The sequence below is a fragment of the Pomacea canaliculata genome, linkage group LG2, assembly GCF_003073045.1.
Source record: "Pomacea canaliculata isolate SZHN2017 linkage group LG2, ASM307304v1, whole genome shotgun sequence".
Lineage (NCBI taxonomy): Eukaryota > Metazoa > Mollusca > Gastropoda > Architaenioglossa > Ampullariidae > Pomacea > Pomacea canaliculata.
In genome coordinates, this window is record NC_037591.1 from 4,396,509 (window position 1) to 4,419,200 (window position 22,692).

The 22,692-nt window shown below is 38.8% G+C and overlaps 3 protein-coding genes across 3 annotated transcripts; 2 read left to right on the plus strand and 1 right to left on the minus strand.

The window, feature by feature from the left end:
- Nucleotides 1–2,898: 2,898 nt before the first annotated feature.
- On the minus strand, nucleotides 2,899–6,929 carry LOC112557660 (poly [ADP-ribose] polymerase 11-like). The gene is made up of 7 exons (XM_025227652.1): nucleotides 6,339–6,929; nucleotides 5,899–6,024; nucleotides 5,400–5,605; nucleotides 4,941–5,135; nucleotides 4,377–4,567; nucleotides 3,748–3,972; nucleotides 2,899–3,313 (listed from the first exon to the last, which is right to left on the minus strand). The coding sequence occupies exons 2-7, from the start codon at nucleotides 5,951–5,953 to the stop codon at nucleotides 2,899–2,901; spliced, it is 1,287 nt and encodes a 428-aa protein (XP_025083437.1). The 5' UTR covers nucleotides 5,954–6,024; nucleotides 6,339–6,929.
- Nucleotides 6,930–11,259: 4,330 nt separating this feature from the next.
- On the plus strand, nucleotides 11,260–14,602 carry LOC112557666 (poly [ADP-ribose] polymerase 11-like). The gene is made up of 5 exons (XM_025227658.1): nucleotides 11,260–11,337; nucleotides 11,991–12,137; nucleotides 12,468–12,664; nucleotides 12,918–13,142; nucleotides 13,337–14,602. The coding sequence occupies exons 1-5, from the start codon at nucleotides 11,260–11,262 to the stop codon at nucleotides 14,295–14,297; spliced, it is 1,608 nt and encodes a 535-aa protein (XP_025083443.1). The 3' UTR covers nucleotides 14,298–14,602.
- Nucleotides 14,603–20,180: 5,578 nt separating this feature from the next.
- LOC112557667 lies at nucleotides 20,181–22,303 on the plus strand. Its single transcript, XM_025227659.1, has 4 exons — nucleotides 20,181–20,255; nucleotides 21,218–21,686; nucleotides 22,166–22,215; nucleotides 22,295–22,303. Exons 1-4 carry the CDS (start codon nucleotides 20,181–20,183, stop codon nucleotides 22,301–22,303), a joined length of 603 nt encoding a protein of 200 aa, XP_025083444.1.
- The last annotated feature ends 389 nt before the right edge of the window (nucleotides 22,304–22,692 follow it).

Genomic DNA, 22,692 nt, shown 5'->3' on the forward strand with positions numbered 1-22,692 from the left:
CTTTGAGGGATTATTTTGCAGGATAATCACTCTTATTATATGCGGTAGAGGGAATTTCTATTTTGTTTTGGTATTTCGCAGTATCTGGGTCAAGGGAGTATTTGTGTGTTATTTTTGTATTAAAGTAGACCATGCCCTTAGAGACAGACTGGCTTTGTGTTTATGTTAATGAAAGAATATGTTTATTTCTCGAATTATGCACAAAGAACTAAAGTACACGCGAGTGACACAATAACTTAACAGCTGGAAAATCACGACAGAAGCCCACGCTCGCGAAACCATTAAATTAATGATAAATACTGTTACTATGGTGTCGGGATTTGGACAGTCAACTCAGTAGTGTTTAGACAGTGACGAGGACTCGTATTAGTTGCAGACTGCTGCTTTTGCCAGGAAGCCAAGTTTCTTCAGCAACCAAATATACAGCGAGAGCATATAGCTCATAAACGTGAGAATTAGCAAAAGACTTCTAAAAAGACCTAAGAATAAAGCAAAAGAAATCCATGGTTGATGTAATCACTAACAAGTACTTCGTTCAAGAGTCGTTAAAATCAGATAGGAGAGGGTCTGAGCTTGACACAACAGTTCATGAAGCTGTGAAAAGAAAACGCGATGCAATACTAACAACGTTCTAACAGGAGAATACAAAATACAAACGTTGACCACATGTTTCACATACTCACAACATAAAAACACCAACGAATTAATCTGACTTTAAAAATGAGTATAATATTAAGACAAAAATAATCAATAAAAATGCTTAACAACTACATTAAAAATGCACATAACAGTAATACTCCCTCTCCGCAGAAACACTATACACATCCCAGATAACATGTGAAGGTTACAATAAGGGCTATTGTTGTTTTTTTAGAGACTGAAGAAGGCACTAGACAAAAGTCCAAGACCAGAACAAGCAGGGTTTCGCCAGGTTAGGTCATGCACTGACCACATTGCCACCATCCTTATCATCATTGAGCAGTCTATTGAGTGGCAGTCCTCCCTCTATATAACTTTTGTGGACTTTGAGAAGGCATTCAACAGGGACGTCATCTAGAGGCTAATCCCATGGCATTCCACCTAAGGTCATAAACATTATTCAGGGGTTGTACTAAAATTCCTCCTGCCAAGTTATTCACAACGGCAAACTTACTGAGCGCATACTAAAAAGAAAACGAAATAAACCCCACAAACATAATAAGAATGGAAAATACAGTTATAGTCACTGTAGATGTGTTTTAGTGCCCACAACTGTTATTATTCGGATGTTTATTTTGTGGAACAATCCTAGGCACAGCTCGAACCTTGAAATGTTCAGGAGAATAGAATAATCTTATCAGGCCTTTTCAATGATAATAAGACTCATGAAGCAAACAGTAACAATTACAATGTTAACACAGTAGCTGCAGTTATATGTTAGCTAAATAATATAGCTGCATTTCATCTGGAGAGGCATTTTGGTTAAAGCCACAGAAATGTATATTGTCTGTCAGCCACTTGTAAATGTACATAGTTGTTTTCAGTATCCTTTGGACGCCATGGTCATAGAAATATTAGATCATCTTTCGTTTCATATTTTTATTATGCAGCATACTAAGAATTCCCAGTTCACATCAAGTCTGGAGACTGATGCAGAAGATTTTTTTGTTCAGATCCGATCAAGTCAAAGGAAAAAGAGGTATCATAGCTGGTGCTTGCAATTATGTTGCAACTTTCTTATTTCGTGTAAAATTATTTCAACAATATGCAGCAAAAGCAAATGTCCGTAATGGTAATTTCGACTGGTATTTTTGAATATATGGATGAGATTTACAGGTTAGGTTTTTATTGCCTATGCCTACCGATATCTGCAGGTTAGTCTTCAAATAATTATATAAAAGTTGAATGTAAAATATGGTTTAGCTGCATACAGAATAAGTTTTGACTATCATTCCACATTCATCCAAACTGTGTGACTTAAGGGGAAAGAAACTACAAAGATGTCACAAGAGGGATCATGGCAAATATTTTGACTGATTCATTGGCCAAGTAATTTAACTGATAAGGAAAAGGAGAAAGACACCATTTTCCACACTTACCAACTGTTTAACAGTTATTTGCTGTAAATTCAGATTAAGATTTCAGTTAATGGATATTTACGTTTAAATGTATTTCACATTTTATTAGAGGTCATATTTCACTATTCATCTCAAATCCACTGACTTACAAAAATTCAAAAAATAAAGCTGTATAAAAAATCTTTTATCTTCAAAACTATAATCTACCGCTGTCAAGCTATAATTGGTAACTGTCAAATTATAATATATAGCTGTCAAACTATACTCAACAGCTGTAGAAGTATAATCTATAATTGTTAAACTGTAATCTATAGTCGTTAAACTTTAGTACTCACACTATAATCTATAACTGTCAATTTATAATCAGAATTCTCACACTTTAATGTGTAACTGTCAAGCTATAATCTATAACTGTACTAGTAGCGAAGTCATGGAAACAAATCGTCTACTACTGTGTGATAACAGTGACATTGATCTCTCTACAACTATCGCAATATTTAAGTGTTAAAATGCTCATGTTACTAACAGTTATAAAGTAGTTCAAATGTAAACTGAGACAAAGACTTTAAGTGAATAATTTTCCCCCTCACTAAGCCTTAAGAAATAACACACATCTTCTTTATCTTCCGCTTAAACGTTGATTTTTTATGAGAACGTGCATCATACGACGAAGACGATGAAGAAACGTTAAATGTTAATGAAAGTATCTCGACAGACTTCGCGCGACTCATTCTCCCTGGCGTCGTGTCAACTGGACTCGTGGTCACCACTAGCGATTGGACTGAGATTGCTCTGCGGACTTGTGGATGTCGTCTCCTGTCTGAAGCATCTGTGTACTGGATCAGATACTCCGGGTAGCTCTGTGCCAGGTCAAAGATGACGAAAAAATGGATGGCTTGGAACATCGTTTCACGCACGAATCGTACAACCTCCGCCGGTCACGCACTGGTGGCTTAGTGTAAGACGGATCACCCAGAGTATACTGCCCCACCAGGATCCTTCCCAGAAACATGAACCGCAGGGAGTCGCCTGTGACTGTGGTGTCTATACCTGTGTAGCTGTGACTGTACTTGGCTGTGGTGGAGAAGTAAGCTCCCTTTCCCCAGGTAGTACCCACATTTTCTCCAGACCTGCGGAAGTCGAAGCTGTTGGCGCAGATGCCCATGGCCGCCTCAAGTGTCGGGGTTCCGTGAAACAAAGGACGCTCGGCCACATGTTCTGACTTTTGATCTCGAGCGGCCATGGCGCGTCTTGCACTGAAAGGGAATTTTTAAAAATCAGATTTTGACTACACAAAGACAATGCAATGAGCTCTCGACCACACTGGAACTCTGTTAGACATAGGTCTACTTCAAAAAATCTTTTCTGTTGTCATTTTTATTTATTAATTATTGACAAATAGAGAGCAAGTGTATGCAACGTGGACAAGAATACTCCTTCACGTATTTAGATATATTCCAGCAATATTGGAGTAAGTGAATATTGTTTATTTTCTGAATGTTTTTAGGAAAAAGGATGATATTAATGAATATGAAATATGAACATGAAATATTAATTACTGATCACTATTTATCCATTACTAATAAACGAGCACGTACACAACAAACACATCCACACACAAAACTAATCCTCTCCAACCCTACCCCACATAAACGAACAAAGAACAGCTCACATTTACAAACAAGTGTACCTGCAGTATTTATCCCACAGCCCTGGGTTTTGTACACGGAATATGTGTACGGTCTGGTGCTTTCTTTCGTCCATCGTCGAGAGAAACTGTTGCTGGACGGCGATGTACTCCGCCGAGGTTTTTGACAGCTCAACGAGCTCAAAGTCCTGGAAGTGATCCACGGCAGACCAGTGGTCTGGCACTGTAAGCAGGTGCTCAGGAAGATCATGAAGTAGCAGGGGGAACCTGAACAAAACAGACATGAAGTCACGGGACTGTATTCTGTGGTGTGCTACTGCCTAATCCTTTGTGAACTGGGAATCAAATGTATGTCGATCTGGCTTTATTTCCCCACCGTGTACATCTCGTTTTTATGTTGCAGTTGTCTTAAAAAATTTGATTACACTTACTCTAAGACACCTACAACAGCTCTTTTACAGTCTCATTTCTAATTATTTTTTTGAAGATCATGATTATCTGTTTCACATTATTTTAAACAATTCATTAAATATAACCAGATCTTTGAAATAGCAGTATTCTTACTTGCAATATTTTATATACTATTTAAAAAAGTAAGACATTAGAGGACAATTCTACAATATCTAACACAAAAAGAAAGATTTCAGAATAATGAGGGATAAAAAGCTTACATCTCTGGAATCTCCGATTTGTCACTGGGTACAAAGACTGGTCGTCGAATGAGTTTTGAGGATCGCTTCGTGTCCAGATTTGTTTGTTCCAGGCTCACCATGTCCACCATCAGGCGCAACTGTTCAAACTCAAAGTAGTACTTGTCCTGTCCACTGAGGTACTTGTCCTCCAGAGTGTACTGCAGGGTTCCCTAATATTTGGCACAAACATACACGTACATATTGACATGCAATCTTAAATGTGTATATATATTTAGTAACTTTTTGGGTGAAAAATAACCAACATCATTACTAATTCCAAAGTAATTACTAGCATGTGTGCTCAATTAGAAAAAAAAATTGAGAAAAACCAGAGCAACTGCTGGTTACATGTGAGTCTGGACATTACACTTAACGATAGCACGAATTGAGCTATTGCCGAGCAAGATGTACTTAAAGATACACTCTTCACCATCTTTTATCATATTGTAACCTGCTACAGATAAACATACAAACAATCAATCGAGTCAAATGCAACAACACAGCTAAAAGCTGGATACGAGCATTAAGATGGCGGCTACATACCGGGTAGAAGGGGGTGTATGTGCCACCACGTTCTTGCCGGTACCACACCCACTGAGTGTAGAAGCTGAGAGGAGTTCCTGGCGCTGCATCTACATATGATGGCGTTGACAGTCGTCTGAGGATAGTTGAAGGATTTATTCCTATACTTTCCACTTTGGTTAACATTACATAGAAGTCACTGAAGTCATCAGGAAACTTTGCAACAGAGAAAGGTAATTATCTGAGAAATGGTGCTGATTAGCTCTCCAGATAACCATCGCACTGGAGTAATATAAAATATAAAAATATTTTAAAAAATAGTTTAAAAATTGCAGAGAAACACGCATATTTGTTAAATCAATAATATCGAACTTTTGATTCAAATTTCTGTTTGCTTGCCTGCCTTTAGGTCAAAAGACAAAGGTTTTTGGTCTTAAGGTGTATTATTATGTGGATCCCAAAATAATGTATCAATTTTACCTTCGATATAAAATCTCCAAGTTCACAAAATTGTTTCTCGAGTACAACACTGGCTTGGCTTTTGCGCCATTTTCCATCGTCCCCTTCAATCAGCCACAGGTATGGCAGACGATCAGGATTATGGTAATGTGGACAGCTCTCACCATCACACACACCTGTCCACGTGTAGGTTTCGCAGAGATACTTGTATCTGCCAAGATCTGCATCTGTCGGCGAAAACCGCGTGAAACTTTTGTACCACTTTTGTATAAAGTTTATTTCCTACCTAACAGTATAATTAGTAAACCAGATGAAGTGTCCTTTAGCGAGCGGCAAATGCATCGCGAGCTACTTTAGTAAAATTCCTCAATCATTGTGATGCAGATCCTAGTGCACTCGTCCTAATGATTGCAGACTATATTAGATTGCTAACTGAAATGTAGATATTGGCAAGCAAATTGTTAGCATATTATTATGTACTGAGAAAATAATTTACAATTACAAGGAACGTGGAGAGTACCTCTGTTTTGGAGCTTGTCATGATTCCTGGAGGCCCAGGGTAGGAACCTCGCCATCTCCTCCAGATGACTCAAGGTCTGGGCAGTCACAGCCACCGGCGTTGTACTTCCCGAAAACGGATGGTTGGCTGTGAAATATAATGGTGAGCATTCAAAGGCTTTGTTTGTCAGACCGATTGAAAAAGTTAATCCATAAAGCATTCCTTTAAACTTGAGCTGCGATGAATTATATGAAAATTGTAATCTTTCGTCTGTAACTAAAGTATTATCGTCTCGATTCAAATGCTCTAAATAATCTTGTGCCAAAAGAAGTACTATGCTATCGAGAAACTGTTAAAAGAAAAAGGCACGCAAGATGGCACGATGGGCTTAAATCACAGATTCTAAGCTTTTGAATTAGTTTCTCTGAAAATTTCGGGCTGTATGACAAACGTGTACTTACAATGGCGTCTTAAACACAGCTTCTCGGTGGCCGCCTTCGTTTGTTGTGGAAGGACTTCCTGGTAGCTGCTCCGCGCCCGCCTTCGTTAGAGTCGACATGGAGCTGTCGTCACAGAATATAAAGCATACGACATACAAGCTCTCCTGCAAAGTTTTTATGTCTCAGTATTGTTCCACATAAAAAACCAAGCCAGTACTTAAACACATACCTAGGTGTAGGTGGTCGATAGGTTAGAAAGGAGAATATCATATTCCACTATATCTTTCACCGACTCATAATAAAAATGTATGGTCTCCTAAATTTCGCCAAACAGAGAATAATATTCTTGAACCATAAAAATCTGTCTACTTCCTGGTAGATGACTAACATATCGCGATTTCATATATCACAAACGAAGATATGTATACGATGCAAACCTCGTCAGTTGAAGTAGGCAAACTTTCAAAGCTCCTTCTATTGAATACATGCACTCTATGTAACTGGATCACTGTGCTACAACTCAGGCCATTGAATTGAGGCAATGTGCCAGGACCATGTTTGCAAGGCAGCACAACTGTCACAATCTTTGCTCCTGCTTACAGCCTGACATACCAGGACGTAGATTTTTTCTCAGTTGGCAAGTCAAATTACAGGTAGTCTAGTCATGGTGAGGGTCTGCTAGACACACACACATAAACAAGGGCATTAGCTCTGATTCCTGACGATGCGTATGAATGTGTGACTGCGCACGACACTTTATCGCGCACCGTCAAACATAGGTATACTATACTATAAGTACCTCAATCAGCTAATTTTGAGAAAACATTTAGCCTTGATTTCCAAATGCTTTATATGTTTGACACTTATTACTACACACAGTTCTAAAGATCTCGAGAATGTGCTGCCATTGATATTCATTAAATTCTAAGAGGTGTAGCTTTTGAAATAAACTCATGGGGTGTTGCCGACATTGTTAAATATGAAACATAAATTTTCAAATCATAGCTATATGTATTCAGTTTATTTTTAAATTATAAAATAAATTGAAGCTTATAAACTATTTCAAACGTTTAAGAGCCATGACTTCTAGATGATTACCATATACACAAATTACACATGGAAAAAGAATAACTTGTGAATAACGTGTGAATTTATTCATTTTGAAACATTTATATCATCGTTTGTAAACAGAGCAATGGTTTAACTTAGAAGGCATCTTCCCGTCTGATCTCGTGCCTTCTGTTCATCATCCGGCATCGTAAGAGGTTACTAGTAGGGCTAACAACCTATAGCTCTGGTCAAAAAGAAAACATGTCTCGCATCATAGCTTACACGTAAAAGGTAAAAGTTCAGGAAACAATTCTCCCACATTTTTCAGCAATCTTTCATTCTCTAAATTATTACCATTTCGGTCTTTTTGTAGGCGTGAACAGATACTCAGAAATGAAGAACGAGGAGCAAAATTTAGAACTTCCATTGTCTTATGGCCATAAGCTCTGAAACGTGTTCGCCATTAGACAGACACTGTTAAATGTTTTCTTTTACAGATGACTGAAGTCGTCAGTTTCTCGTTATTTACATTATCATTACTAGCATCAGAAGCAACAATATTTAATTTTAAAATATTAGTTTTTGTTCACTTCTTGTGTGATCATGGATAATGAATGGATTATGCATGATGGATGATGATGAATGATGATGTACATAATAAAATAATAATGAATTTTTGCGAACGTGATCATGCTGGTTATCTCAACGAAAAACAACAATCTGTCTATGCAAAGGTGTGTCAACGAACTGATAGGAAATAGGATATAGGACACAGAGATATGCTGGCTTGTCAGAGACTAAAGATTACACATTCGTTTAAATGTTATCTAGAGTGTATGATGCACTGTCTAGATTAGCTCTGGCCTTTGTCCTGTGAGTGTGTCTGGCCTGCTGTCTGTCTGCCATGGGATGCCTCACAGTCAGCACGTAGCTGATGACAGGGTCTGACAGTTGTGGAGTCAATACTGTTAGCGACTGATGTGTCGTAAGACAAGATGCTGCTAATTCATTGTGTTTAGTTTTCACATTCTTCTCAGTAGATATTTTGTACTAAAACAGCTGCAAATCGAGAAGACTTGTAAAGGTAAAACTGCCCTGCCAGCACAACATGGATACCGGAGTTTTCATGGAACATCACAGATGGTGGAAGGAGAGAGATGGACTTGGGATTCTTCGTGTTACACCCTAAACAAGGTAAATCGTTGACAGCTCATGTTGTTATTTCTTTATCACATTTGCCTTTGCCTGTCATAAGAATCATTCAGAAATTCACAATTACTTTTGTGTTTAATAGATTATTTATTCTTATACGAGTTAAGAATGCAGTCAAATATAAGAGAGATTAATGAACATTTCTCATCTGGATTATCAACATCCTCCTATCTGTACAAGTATTTATTATTTTTCCTATTTTATTTTGTTTAAAGGAAAAATAGTGAGGCATCGTCGTCTCTAGGTCTCTTTCGGTTTTGTAAGAATCGACTATTATATATATATATTTGTAATCCATATTATAACGTGTGATCTCATTTCCGTTTTTTAAGAAAAAGTAACAAGGAAACAAGAAGAATATAATAAAAGGAAACAACTTAAGACTGAGCAGTCATAATGGACGACGAAGAATGGGAAGAGGAAGTCGTCAAACTATTGCTTACAGGGTTTGATGGAAGAGCCAAGTTCTACAAAGTCAAAAATTTCCTGCACCACAGAAACCTTGTAGGTGACATGGGAATGACAGGCGTCCTTGAGGCGGGATGTCAGAAGCAGTAGGTTCTTGGTCTTTCAGAAGAATAAAGTGTTAAGTAATCTCTGTTCTGCGAGGATGCCAGTATTTGCTTTCCATTCCAAAAGGAAGGCTACGAAAAGTGCACAAACAGAAACTGTTCTCAATTCCATGTGTGTAAGGCTTCATTAGTGGCAACTGCACGAAGAGTTCAACTGTCGTTTCGGACACGACCTTCAAACGAGACATAGGAAAGTGTCTGAAAGGCTGGGTCTGTCTTCTTTTCAGCTGATGAACTCCACACATCATATCCGCAGTAATCCGCTGTGTGCATGAAGCAACACGAGAGGCTGTGATGACGATGACTGTCCAGACCCTTCACATTGCTCTCTTTTTCATCCTACGAGATGTACAGCAGGGGCTGGCTGTAGGTTCGGACATTCTCTTCTAGCGTCCGATCATAACGAGTGGGTTCTGGACACGTTTAATGTCAGCTATTTGACGGAGGAGGAGTTAAGGAGAATCATACTTGTTAGAGGTATTTTAGACGCACCTCAAATGAGACCAGCAACATCGTCATCGAGTCTTCTTAGTAGTTCTGCAGCGACATCGTCAACGTTAGCAGAAGAAGACACAGACGAATACGTTACTAGGGTCTTCAGATTCCTCCTACTGCATTTTGGCGGGCGAGCTCAATTCAATACATTTTTGACAGAAAGAAGGCGCCATCTCCAGTTTATGAGACAGGTAAACATCACCAGATGGCTGAAAGATCACATGGACCGATTTATTCTGTTTGAAAGATCAGGTGATGTGAAGTATGTGTCTGTTTACAGCAGACAAGCCAAGGTGTGCTTCGGGTACAATAGTTCAGGCTGCAACAACAAGTCTTGTAAGTTTTTTCACGTCTGCAAACGTTTTGTTGCAGGCAACTGTGTCCAAACCAGTTGTCCTTTAAGTCACAGCTTCTCCTCGAGCCAAACGCCAAGGGTCCTCTCTCTGAAGTTGGATCATTTCACCACCACGGAAATTAGCAAAATTTTTTTCTACAGCAATCCTGCTGTCTGTGAATATCATAACACATAGGCTGTTTCTATGACGGCTGCACGGACTCCATGTTTGCGCAAAGGATCTCTTATGCCTTTGTACGAGCGGAGTTGACTGTAAGTTGGTCACGTGATAAGAGATTCAGGCGAACACAACTCGTACGTGTTGAAGGCGTTTCGAATGGACACGTGGGAAACACGTCTTGCGAAACTAGTGATCATCAAGGGAGACTGTTTGGACACACCAGAGGGCGCCAGCACTCCGTCTTCACAGCGTCACTGGAGATCAGCTGGCTGACAACAACAAAAGCGTCAAACTCCATACGTTAGTCAGCTTCAAAGGTAAAGAAATGTACATGGACGGCAGTATTTCATGTGTCGAATTGGCGTTAACGTCTAATAAATAAATTATTCTACTATTCGCAAGCAAACTTTCTAAAACGTTCATTGCCTATGATACAAAGTTTTCATGTGGCTGTATTATAAACTTGCCGTATTTGTGTCATTTGGTTGAAGGAGTTGAAACAAAGTGATAACGGTAAACATAAAAGAAAAATTAAAAAGAACAGTGACTTATTATATGTAGACTGAATCTTGAGTGGCTGCAAGCATCGAAGGACAGTTTTCGTGTGACTGAGGTGGTAAGTACGATCAGTGAGGACAAATGTGAAGCATTCCAGCGGACATCTCCTCAAGCCAGAGACTGACTGGTAAAGAAGAAGCTGCTAACATCATAGTAGAAAAAGTTACAAGGGCTACCAGAAATGTCTAATTACTAATTAGTCAATAACCAGAAATGGCATCCTCTGTAGCTTGTTGTTGTCGTTTGCAAAGGGCTGGGTAAGGGAATGGTGTAATTTGATTAGATGGAAGAACAATGATCTGGTTTAGGCAGAAAATACGGTTCTCCAGTAAGGAATGAGTTTGATACAAAGGTACCAGCTGGTCTGATCTTTCACGAGCATGAATCCACTTGTTTCCTCAACAGATACCGTTCCTTAGGAAGTACGAGTACTTGTGAAACATACACTGGACAGGTGCGTGTCCCAAACTCCCCAGACTGTCCCCGTTATCACAATTCTGATCGTCTGCCTTACTTGTGGCTGGTTCTGGAGGATGGAAAATGGCGGAGAGTCCTCGCAAGTGTCAGCATCAACTTGGAAACTTGTTCTGTGATCTCGGGGACATCCTCAACAAAAAGGTAAAATAGATTTTCACTTACCCCACCTGAACAGAATTAAACAGACAATATAAAGCATCTTTGAAGAAAGAGTTGTGGTCAGTGAGATCGACTGGGTATCCATTGTTATAAAGATTGAAGCTCCTTATAGGAGAAAAGACTTCCGCAATTGTCCATCCCTCTCAATGTTCAATGTTCGATTTATCGGGTACATTGGTATTTTACAAATAGTAAGTTCTCGCAATGGTCAGCAGAGGAACTAAGGTAAAAGTAATAATACAGCTTTATTTCATTTCTATTTATAGCTGTTTTTTTTAGCTGCAACATTTAAAGTGTTTCTATAACATTACGCTGGGACAGTAACACAGCTACCCAGATAAAAGAAAAGGAGTAGCCATGTCTCAAACATATTTAACAACGAAATAGAACCTTTCTTGTTAGTGTTTGGAAATGTACTAAATGTCTTTGTCTTTATCTCTGTGTGTGTAAGGGAAACCGGGCGCCATAAGGATATGTGTGCATTGTTTATTGCTTGTTTGTTTAGATGACAATATTCCCTTAGTCTGCGCTTATTTACACGAGCTAGAACATTTTTTTACTGAAACTGTTCTTAATCTGTTTCCAAGTTTTCAGTATACGTGGAATTGAGCACATAGACTTTAATACTATGTCAGCAATATCGCGATGGAACAAACATTCAAACTGAAACGACTGTCGACACATCATATGTGACTGCAACACCTGGAACTCCTCTCAGCTTCTACACTCAGTGGGTGTGGTATCGACAAGAGCGTGATGGTACCTACCCTCCTTTCTACCCGGTATGTAGCTGGCCTTTTTCATGTTCTCACACAGATTGTAATTGCTTACTATTTATGGTTCAAACTAGTTTATAGTCGTAAGTATCTACAGGTGGGTTAAAATAATGAGAGTATGTTGTGAGCTCAATTTTGCATGTATTTTTATTGTGTGCATGGCCACCCCCGTTCAGTTGTACCCGGTAATGTGAGATGATTTTTCATAATCTTACACAGATTGTATTGCCTTATTCTTATGATTCAAACCAGCTTATATGCAGTAATCTGTGAATATGCTATACTAGAGTTTGCATGTGCGCAATTTTGCATGTATTTTATTGTGTGCAATGACAGGGAAGCCTGCAGTACACTCTGGAGGAGAAGTACCTCAAGGGACAACACAAGTACTACTTTGAGTTTGAAGACCTTCGCCTGATGGTGGACACTCACAGCCTGCCCATGACACAAACCAACCTACATACACAGGGAGGTACACCTATCTGTCGGCGGCCAGTCTTTGAACCTACTAAGAAATCGGAAGTACCAAAAATGTGAGATTTCAAAAAAAAAAAAAAAAAAAAAGAATTCAACTCTGTCTTCTTGCTTGACACAATGAATTTCCAGGTGAAAGTAATGTCTAGCAAGATGCTTATTTTGAATTTACAAGTACTTGCTGGTCAGAGTAACGGAAATTTTGCATATGCAATTAAGGCTGATTAATTCCTAGATCGAGCAACCATTCCATAAACTAAGATGGGATGAACATTCAAATTAGACATAAATATTATCGATGTATTCTGTAAGGTCATCGTTGCTGTTGGCCGAGGTTCCGTCAGTCGTGCATCAAGTACCTAAACACTGGTCTGCCGTGGACCACTTCCAGGACTTTGAGCTCGTGGAGTTGGAGGCAGCTGACCCAGAGTACATCACCGTTCAGCGACAGTTCTTCTCGACGATGAGCATGACGGAGCAAAAGTTTGTACACGTGCTTCGTGTGCAGAATCCGGGTCTGTGGGATAAATACTGCAGGTACGTGTGTGTGCACACGCGCTTTTGTTTCTGTAACACACTCTGTGAACATATAATTATATGTCGATGAATGTACTCATAACAACTTCTGTATGTGTTATAACGTAGGCTCTTCGATGATTTATTTCAGCAAACTTATGTGTAAATGTCTTTCCATAAGCGAGTACTTTTGTTTATTCTTTTATCTTCTTCAGTGCCAGAAGAGCCATGACCCCGCGAGGTCAAAAACCCGAAGAGGTGGACGAGCGTCAGTTGTTTCACGGAACGCCGACACTTCAGACGGCCAGGGGCATCTGCGCCAACAGCTTCGACTTCCGCAGGTCTGGAGAAAATGTTGGAGCTATTCACGGCAAGGGAGCTTACTTCTCCACCACAGCCAAGTACAGTCACAGCTACACAAGTGCAGACACCACAGTCAGAGGCGACCCCCTGCGGTTCATGTTTCTGGGAAGGATCCTGGTGGGGCAGTACACTTTGGGTGATCCTTCTTACACTAAGCCACCAGAGCGTGACCGACTGAAGATGTACGATTCATGCGTGAATGATTTGTCCAATCCATCCATCTTCGTCATCTTTGACCTGGCACAGAGCTACCCGGAGTATTTAATTCAGTACACTGATGTTTCAGGCAAAAAACAACAGTCACAGGTTCGCACCTCGGTATCTGTTCCATCCTTATCCCATAGTCAACCTTACCTCCATCCTTCGTCTCCAAAAAGTTTATTGAAAAAGACCACAGTGCAGCCATCTACAGTGAATTATTATAAGACCACGGGGAGTAGGGGTGCATCCACTTCTTTCCGGGACTCTACTTTAGAGAAAGCCTTTTGGACTTCTTACAGATCTTCAGACCACCAGTCTTCTGCCTTTTCAGCAGTGCAGCCAGTGTCACACCAGTCGACTATGTCGCCACCAGTGCAGCCACGGTCAAGATCACCGCAGTTCACTTCCGCGCAGTCTGTACCGGGAAGAACACCTCAGACACAAATGTCATCACCTAATGGTCCTTCAGGTTTTTCACATCTATCATTCAGCGAGGATTCAACGTCTCCGGAGTTAGATACATTCACAATTGTCTCCCTGCCTACGAGGCAAGATCAAAGCTCATTACCTGTTAGAAAGCCCAAGGACAAGGACAGGTGTGTCATTGCTTGAGGTGTAACAGAGTGAGGAGAAGGTTTTCTCTACACACGTAATCCGTATTTTCAAGCGAGATACGGGTGAACATGAAGACTATATTGTCATGCTCACTACTCTCGAGGTTACGAGAAGACCAGCGAGGTAACAGTTGAAGGTCTAAAGCAGACGATCATGTCCATGATTTTGCTTCTGCAAAAGGGAGTTGATATGAATGCTATCTTTTTTTGTCTTCTTGACATCATTTAGTTAGCTAATGAGCTAATGTGTACTGATATGGAAGCTTTGTCTATAATTGTGATTTATTCCAAGTTATTGTGCGACAGCTGCAATACTACCAGTAGCATATGTAAGATGTATGATACAGACTTCCAGAGAGTAAAATCGTTTTGATAAAATTAATAAATCAGTCAATCCTTGCCTTGCATGAAGTCTTTAATGAGTTACTAAATGCAGAAATATTTCCAGTCAAACAGCTCTTGTCAGGTTAATGGTTATTATAAGCTTAGCTAACTGCAGATGCACAAAATGTCAGACATGTCAGACCTGTCTTTACCACGCACATTACAAGTACACAAAACAGCCACGTAGCAATATCGTAGCACAGGTGCTGATAAACATTAGGCACAAAACTTTACGAAATACCGATAAATTGGAGATAGAGGGAGAGCAGCCCCCTTCTAGCCAGTTGGGCAAGGACATCATCTCCTCCGTAGACCTCTCTTTCGTTGCCTTCTATTTACTTCTATGACAAAAAAATAAATAAATAACAACAACCAGGTAACCATGAGGTGGTAATTGCGAAGACCTACAGCTAAACTGTTGAATGCCCTCTCTTTTTGATTAGTTTTCTTAAGTGTCCTTATATAACGGATATTTCAAAACGGTCTTTGCATGAGAATGTTATATTTCTAGAGTTCATATATTTTCCTCAACATCTATCGACTGTAAGAACGAGAACCAGTATTAGTCTTAATAAAAGTTTGAAATATTAATTGGAGGAAAATGACCTTGCAAAAAACCAAGTAGAATTTCGACTGGGCTTCTAAATTCTGTACTATTATCTAATTACTTTACACATCACTACTGAGATTTTAATTATTTATGTAGGAAGCTAACTGAGCTTTCGCAGACTATGAAAAGGCTTTAGGTAGTATATGCAGAACCTATTTGTGAAAAAAAAATATTAAACAGAATTTTGGATTAAAGGAGATTAGTAAATGTTATCTTGTGAACTGTCTACAGCCCTAACCTAATTAACAAGCATACCAAATAAGTGTGCAGTTACATGAAAATTTTTTTAAATATAAGAAAGACTAAAAGACTGAAGAATAAAATAATAAATAATTCCTATGCTATACCAATCATAATATCAATATTACCCTCACAAAAAATTGAAATAAATTTTTGCAAAGATGACCTGTGGTTATTGTTAAACAGCTGATATCAATTCATGGCTCCAGACCACAAAAATGCTACATTTTTGGACTTGTATAGATGCCCCATCAACAGTACTCAGGCATTTTTGAAAACGTACAATAGGAATCTGTACTGATCTTGTCAAGTGTTCGCCAAACCTATGCATTCCTTAATCCCTGTTATTCTATAGCTCAAACAAAAGAAACAAAAAATGTACATACTTGTTTCTCTTCCTCTTCCATTCTTTGGGACCTTTTTTCTGTGATCATCTGTTGTTTGAAGATTTGATATACTCTGGCTATGATCAACTGCTTGTCTGGCAACCAAATACTCATCTGAAAAGGTCATTTCTTTTTGAAGTTAAAAAGTACATCAGGAATAAGATTGCACTGCTCTACCACACAATATTGTGCAGATGTTACATGAAAAATCAGTTTACTGTCTGTTCACTGAGACTACAGACCATTTAGTAGATGTTAATGGTCATGTGGGTGTATGTTCCAGTCTGTAAACACAATAAACCTTCAGCAATATCTGAGTGATATGAAGACACTGACAGTACCCCAAAGCCTTTTAAAAAATAAATATGAACAGTACTTTTAAATTGTATCAATAGACTGACCAAAACAATATTAACCAGGCTGATGAAATCATCAAACATCCAGTCTATAACTATAATTATATATATATATGACAATGAATAAACAGTATAAAAGTACCCTTTGAACCACAAAAGGTAAAGATATGAAGAGTCCAGGTAAACCTATCTGGCAGAGTTCCCTTCACATGTTTTGTCACCTCAGTTGTTGCCAGTATTCTCCCTCTTTGAGTGCTGAAAAAAAAACTCCATCACTGAACCATTCCCAGAGAGGCTAACATTTTGTCTTCATGGGACTGGATTAAACTTTCGACTTCATCTGTCATATTTACTCTACAGATCATCTAGAGAGGAATCATGGTGAATGAAGCATAGTATGCAATTTGTTCAGCTGACATATGATTGTATTGACTGACATTTGCTTTTCTGGTATGCAATATTATGATGCCATGGAAATAAAAGGTTATTAATAATACTATCATCCATTAAGAAAATTTAAGAAAATGTAACAACAAATCTACACCATAACCAGAAATGATTACATAAGGGGTGCTGTTTCAGCCACAGATGATGGTACAGCAATGAAATAAATGCAAGCAGTTAGTACATAACAAGTAATGGTAGTGGTGTCAGCACACACACATATACATTTATATGCCAACTGTATTAACCGTATTGCCATATCTGTATCTGTTTCACCTTCACTGTCTGAAGATATCACTGGATCAAATGGTCCATCAATAAAATCTTCAAATTCACTAAAATTAGAATTCTCAACGTCCTCACCACTATTTTCATCCAAATTATATATAGTCTGTCTATAAATACTGGCTCCATGTTGTCGCTGAGATTCTTGTGTCTGCTGGTGCGAACTGTTATTCGACTCTGTAAATCTAAAACTTCGAGCACCTTCTCTACAGGACAGTGAATCGTGATTGTTTGTATCGGTGTGTATTAACAGCTCTGTCTTTCTTAATTTAATTCCGCCAACTCTGTGGTAAACAAAGACAACAGATTACAACATTTTTGTTTTATCGCGCAGACACGTACAGCTGCAAACAAAATGTCGCGCCGCAGGGAATCACGGGAGTCCATGAATCTACAAGAAGAACAAATATTTAGTTACGTAGCATTTGTGTTTTATAAACCGCTTTGATTTTCAAATCTCATACTTAGCAATGAGACATATATAATAAAATCTTAAAAATATTTTTATGTGAATTGTAAATAACGCTAACGTTTGGAATGTTTACAATACATTTGTTTAATGTTTTTGCTTAAATGTTATGTTTCCTTACATTTTAAAATTTCTCAAATTTTAAATATTTATTTGGTAAATGTTTTATCTCAAACCTTAACCTGATTACAACGATGTAAGCGTTTTTAAAGTGTTCATAACATGTGTCAATGCTGTCTGGGCAGTTCTTCTCGACGATGGACATTAATGATCATAAGATTGTACACGTCTTCCGTGTCCAGAACCCGGGCTGTGGGATAAATACTGAAGATGGGTTGGTTTTGAAGAGTGAAGGTGTGTGTGTGTGTGTGGAATTCGAAGGCTGCAAGCATATTTTTATATTTTGTTGTTGCTGTAGTAACAAATATTGTATTTTATAAGTATATTATGTTTTATAAATTTTTACATTCAAGAACAAAAATTTCAAAAATAAACACTAAACAGTGGGGAAACGATTATCACCCGCACTGACAAAAAACCCTCACAAATTAATAAAATATTTTTTTAAATCAGTGTTATGAGTGCATTTATGGTATTAAGTTCCTCTCACCCATCGTAGTTGTGATAAAGTGTTTAAAGTTTAATAGGTACAAAAGGCCCCAAAACAGTAAAAAGAAACCTTATCATTTTGCTGATTACCAAGAAAAAGAATAAAGATCCACAGTTTGCGGGTACCAACCAGTAATGTCGTGCATCCGCAAGAAGTAGGCATCTTTTCTACAGATCTAATTATGTGTTATAAACCAATAGATTATCAATTCTTACAAAGATGGAAATCCATACTTCGGGAAAGGGAAAAAGCTTCGACATGATGCTGAAAGAGAGAAGAGGTTTCATCTAAAGGTGTTTTCGAAATGTGCGGTGGGGTGGGGTATATAAGTAAAGTGGCTTAATGAGGTGAGACAGGGAAGAAAAAAGTTCTAAATCATTAGACTGCTTTTCCATGTGTGCGGTTTTTACTGAACCATTACTTCTAGTGAGATGTTTGATATCGTACTAGCTGTCTGATCTCAGGCCGCTGGTGGTTGACATTATCAGTGCATTCACATTTCGCATCAGGTCTTTGGACTTTTAATAGATCACGGATTTTACCTCTTTATCGTTAAGTTATCTCGTAAAATAAAGTGTTGTAATCTGTAATTATGAGATTTTTATGTAATGAACTATGCACAGTCATTTGAAATATTGTTCTCGGGTGAGGAGTCTTGGTGATAACGTCTGATCACGCGCCTTCTCTCCGTCTCTTCGTCGTCCGTCATCGTAACAGGGTAACTGGTATGGCCATCAACAGATAGTTCTGGCATAAAAAGATACCCCTCGTAGCATCATAACTTTGACAAGGTTCCAACAACATTTTTGTTTTTCTACCTTTTTTAGTAATCTTTAATTCACTGAATTCTTATTTCATTTACTTACTTCTACATACTTGTTTACTTGGTAGGCCTGGCAAGCTCTGTTACAGCTAATAAGAAAATGAAAAACAAAGACGCAAAATTTAAAAATCCCATTGTCTCATGCTGTAGGCATGAACATTTCTCCCTTTTTAATGGACTCTGTTAAGTACGCCTTTTTTAGAGGACATCTCTTTTTGGAAGTACCAGTTATTTCCATCGTGGTTAATAGCAGTTGAAGCAACAATTCCAAATAGCAAAATCTTCCTTTTTAACCTCTTTAGTATTTATAGTATTATAATGACAATAATATATATATATATTATTTGTGAACGAAAACTTATCTTCAACAACAAGCCGTCCAAGCAAAGGTGTGTCAACGAATTGATAGGAAATCTAATATCGGACACAGAGATATGTTGTCTTGTCAGAGACTAAAGATTACACATTCATTTAAATGTTATATGGAGTGTATGATGCACTGTCAAGATTAGTTCTGGCCTTTGTCCTGTGAGTGTGTCTGGCCTGCAGTCTGTCTGCCATGGAATGCTCACCTCGGCACGTACTGATGACAGGGTCTGACAGTTGTGGAGTCAATACTGTTAGCGACTGATATGTCGTAAGAAAAGATGATGCTAATACATTGTGTTTAGTTTTCACATTCTTCTCAGTAGATATTTTGTACTAAAACACATGCAAATCGCGGAGACTTGTAAAGGCAAAACTGTCCTGCCAGCACAACATGGATACCGGAGTTTTCAGGAAACACCACAGATGGTGGAAGGAGAGAGGCGGACTTGGGGTTCCTTGTACCACAACCTGGACACGGTAAATCGTTGACAACTCATGATTACTTTATTTACTTTTACATTACCTTTGCCTGTCATATATTCAATTCAGAAATTCACAAGTACATTTTATGTTAGCGATTATTTATTCTAGATGATGAAGAATATGGTCAAACAATAGAGTGGTTATTGAACATTTCTCATCTGGATTATCAACAACCCTCTTCTTGTGCATGATTTTCTTTTTGCAATTTTTTTAAAAAAGAAGAATAGTGATACATTCTCGTCTGTACGTCTCTAATGTGACGATTTATCTTCATAACAAAGTTATACTTTTTTTTCCATTTTTATATGGTAATCTAAAATATATAATACTTTATTTGAGTGTTCTTTGTCTGTTTTGAAAAAAAACAGTGACTAGGAAGCAAAAAGAATACAATTAAAGAAAATAAGACTGCGCCATTCATGATGGCTGATGAAGACTGGAAGAGGAAGTCATCAGGTACTGCTGCAGGATTGGATGGAAGAGCCAAGTTAGCCAAAGTGAAGACTAGCTTGAGCCACAGCTTCTAGTAGGCACAGGAATTGAAGAAGCTTTGAAGCGGATGTCAGACAGCAGCAGGTTCTTGGTCTTTCGAAGTATCAAAGTGTTAGTACATCTCTGTGTTCTGCGGAGATCCAGTATTTGTTTTGCATTCCGAAAGCGAGGCTACGAAAAGTGCATAAAACAAAACTGTTCTAAATTCCATGTTGCAAATACTTCATTAGTGGCAACTGCACGAAGAGTTCCAACTGTCGTTTCGGACACGACTTCAAACGAGACCAATAGGAAAGTGTCTGAAAGCTGGGTCTGTCTTCTTTTTCAGCTGATGAACTCCACACCATCATATCCGCAGTAATCCGCTGTGTGCATGAAGCACAAAACACGAGAGGCTGTGATGACGATGACTGTCCAGACCTCACATCTGTCTCGTTTCATCCTACAGAGATGTACAGCAGGGGCTGGCTGTAGGTTCGACATTCTTTTCTAGCTTCCCGACCATAACGAGTGGGTTCTGGACACGTTTAATGTCAGCTATTTGAGGGAGAGGAGTTAAGGAGAATTATACCGTTAGAGGTATTGTAGACGCAGCTAAAATGACACCAGCAACATCGTCATTGAGTCTTTATAGTATTTATACAGCGACATCGTCAACGTCGTTGCAGAGATGACCACAGACGAATACGTCACTAGGGTCTTCAGATTCCTTCTATTTGTTTTTGGGCGGGAGAGCTCAATTCAATACATTTTTGACAGAGAGAGGGCGCCATCTCCAGTTTATGAGAAAAGCAAACATCATCAGCTGGCTGAAAGATCACATGGACCGATTTCTCCTGTTTGAAAGAGCAGGTGACGTGGAGTATGTGTCTGTTTACAACAGACAAGCCAAGGTGTTCGGGTACAATAGTTCAGCTGCAACACAAGTCCTGTAAGTTCTTTCACGTCTGCAAAACGTTTGTTGCAGGCAACTGTGTCCAAACAGTTGTCCTTTAAGTCACAACTTCTCCTCGAGCCAAACGCAAGGCGTACTCTCTTGAAGCTGGATCATTTCACCAACAATGAAATCCGCAAGATTTTTTTCTACAGCAATCCTGCTGTCTGTGATTATTATAACAGATCAGGCGTTTGCGGTGGCTTCTGCATGGACCTCCATGTTTGCGCAAAGGATCTCTTACGCCTTTGTACGAGCGGAGTTGACTGTAAGTTTGGTCACTTGATAAGAGATTCAGGCGAACACAACTCGTGCTTGTTGAAGACGTTTCGAGTGGACACGTTGGATGAACACAACTTGCGAAGACTAGTGATCATCAAGAGCGATTATTTGTACACTTCAGAGGGCGCCACCACACCATCTTCACAGTCGTCTTCCACTGGAGGTCAGCTGGTTGACAACAACAAAAGCCTTGAACTCCCGACATCAGTCAGCGTCAAAGGTAAGATTATTTCACTAGACAACAACAACAACAAAGATGATGTCAAACTGTACGATGACCACTTCTGATTTTCCTCCGAGGACATAATTATTTATTGTCGTTTCCTCTGAAGCTTTCCCAGCGGACATCTCCTAAGTGATAGTGGTTAAACTAAGAAGAAACTGCTAACATCATAGTGGAAAAGGTCACACGGGTTAACAGGCGTTGTCTAATTACTAATTAGTCAATAATCAGGAAATAGTCTGGAGGTTGTCTTCATTTGCAGATGTATGGATGTAGTTTGATTAGAGGCAAGCACCTTCTAAACCACTCCCTACTTTTACATCTACAGGACAATCTACTGTCCTCTTCTTAAGTGCCAACCACCTAAAGCAAGATCTGGTTTGGCAGAAATATTTTGAAGTAAGGGATGAGTTTAATACAAAGGTACCTGTTGGTACTGATTATTCACGAGCATGAATCCACTTTCTTCTCAACAGATACCGTTCCTATGAAGTACGAGTACATTTGCGAAACATACACCTGGACAGTGCGTGTCCCAACTCCTCAGACTGTCCTTATCACAACCCGATCGTCTGCCTTACTTGTGGCTGATTGTGGAGATGAAGAATGGGTGAGAATCCAGCAACTTTTACTATCGACTTGGAAACTTGTTTCTGTGACCTCGGGGACGTCCTAACAAAAAGGTAAATTTGTTTTTCATTACTTTCGCCATCTGAACCTACTGGGTCTGAATGGGAATGACTAAGATCTTTGAATGTCTCATCCTCTCAAAAACAGACTGTAAGCGAATGTGGAGACAAAAGTTTGTGGGTACATTATAAATAGTAACATTCTCGTGAAGGTCAACAGAGAAATTGAGGGTAAACCTAATAATATAGTTTTTATTTCATTTTCTGTTTAAAACTGTTTTATGCAAGAGAACAGATTAAAATATGTTTCTAGACTAGCATTACCGGGCATGAGACAGCTTACACAACAGAAGAACAAAGGGATATTCTATTCT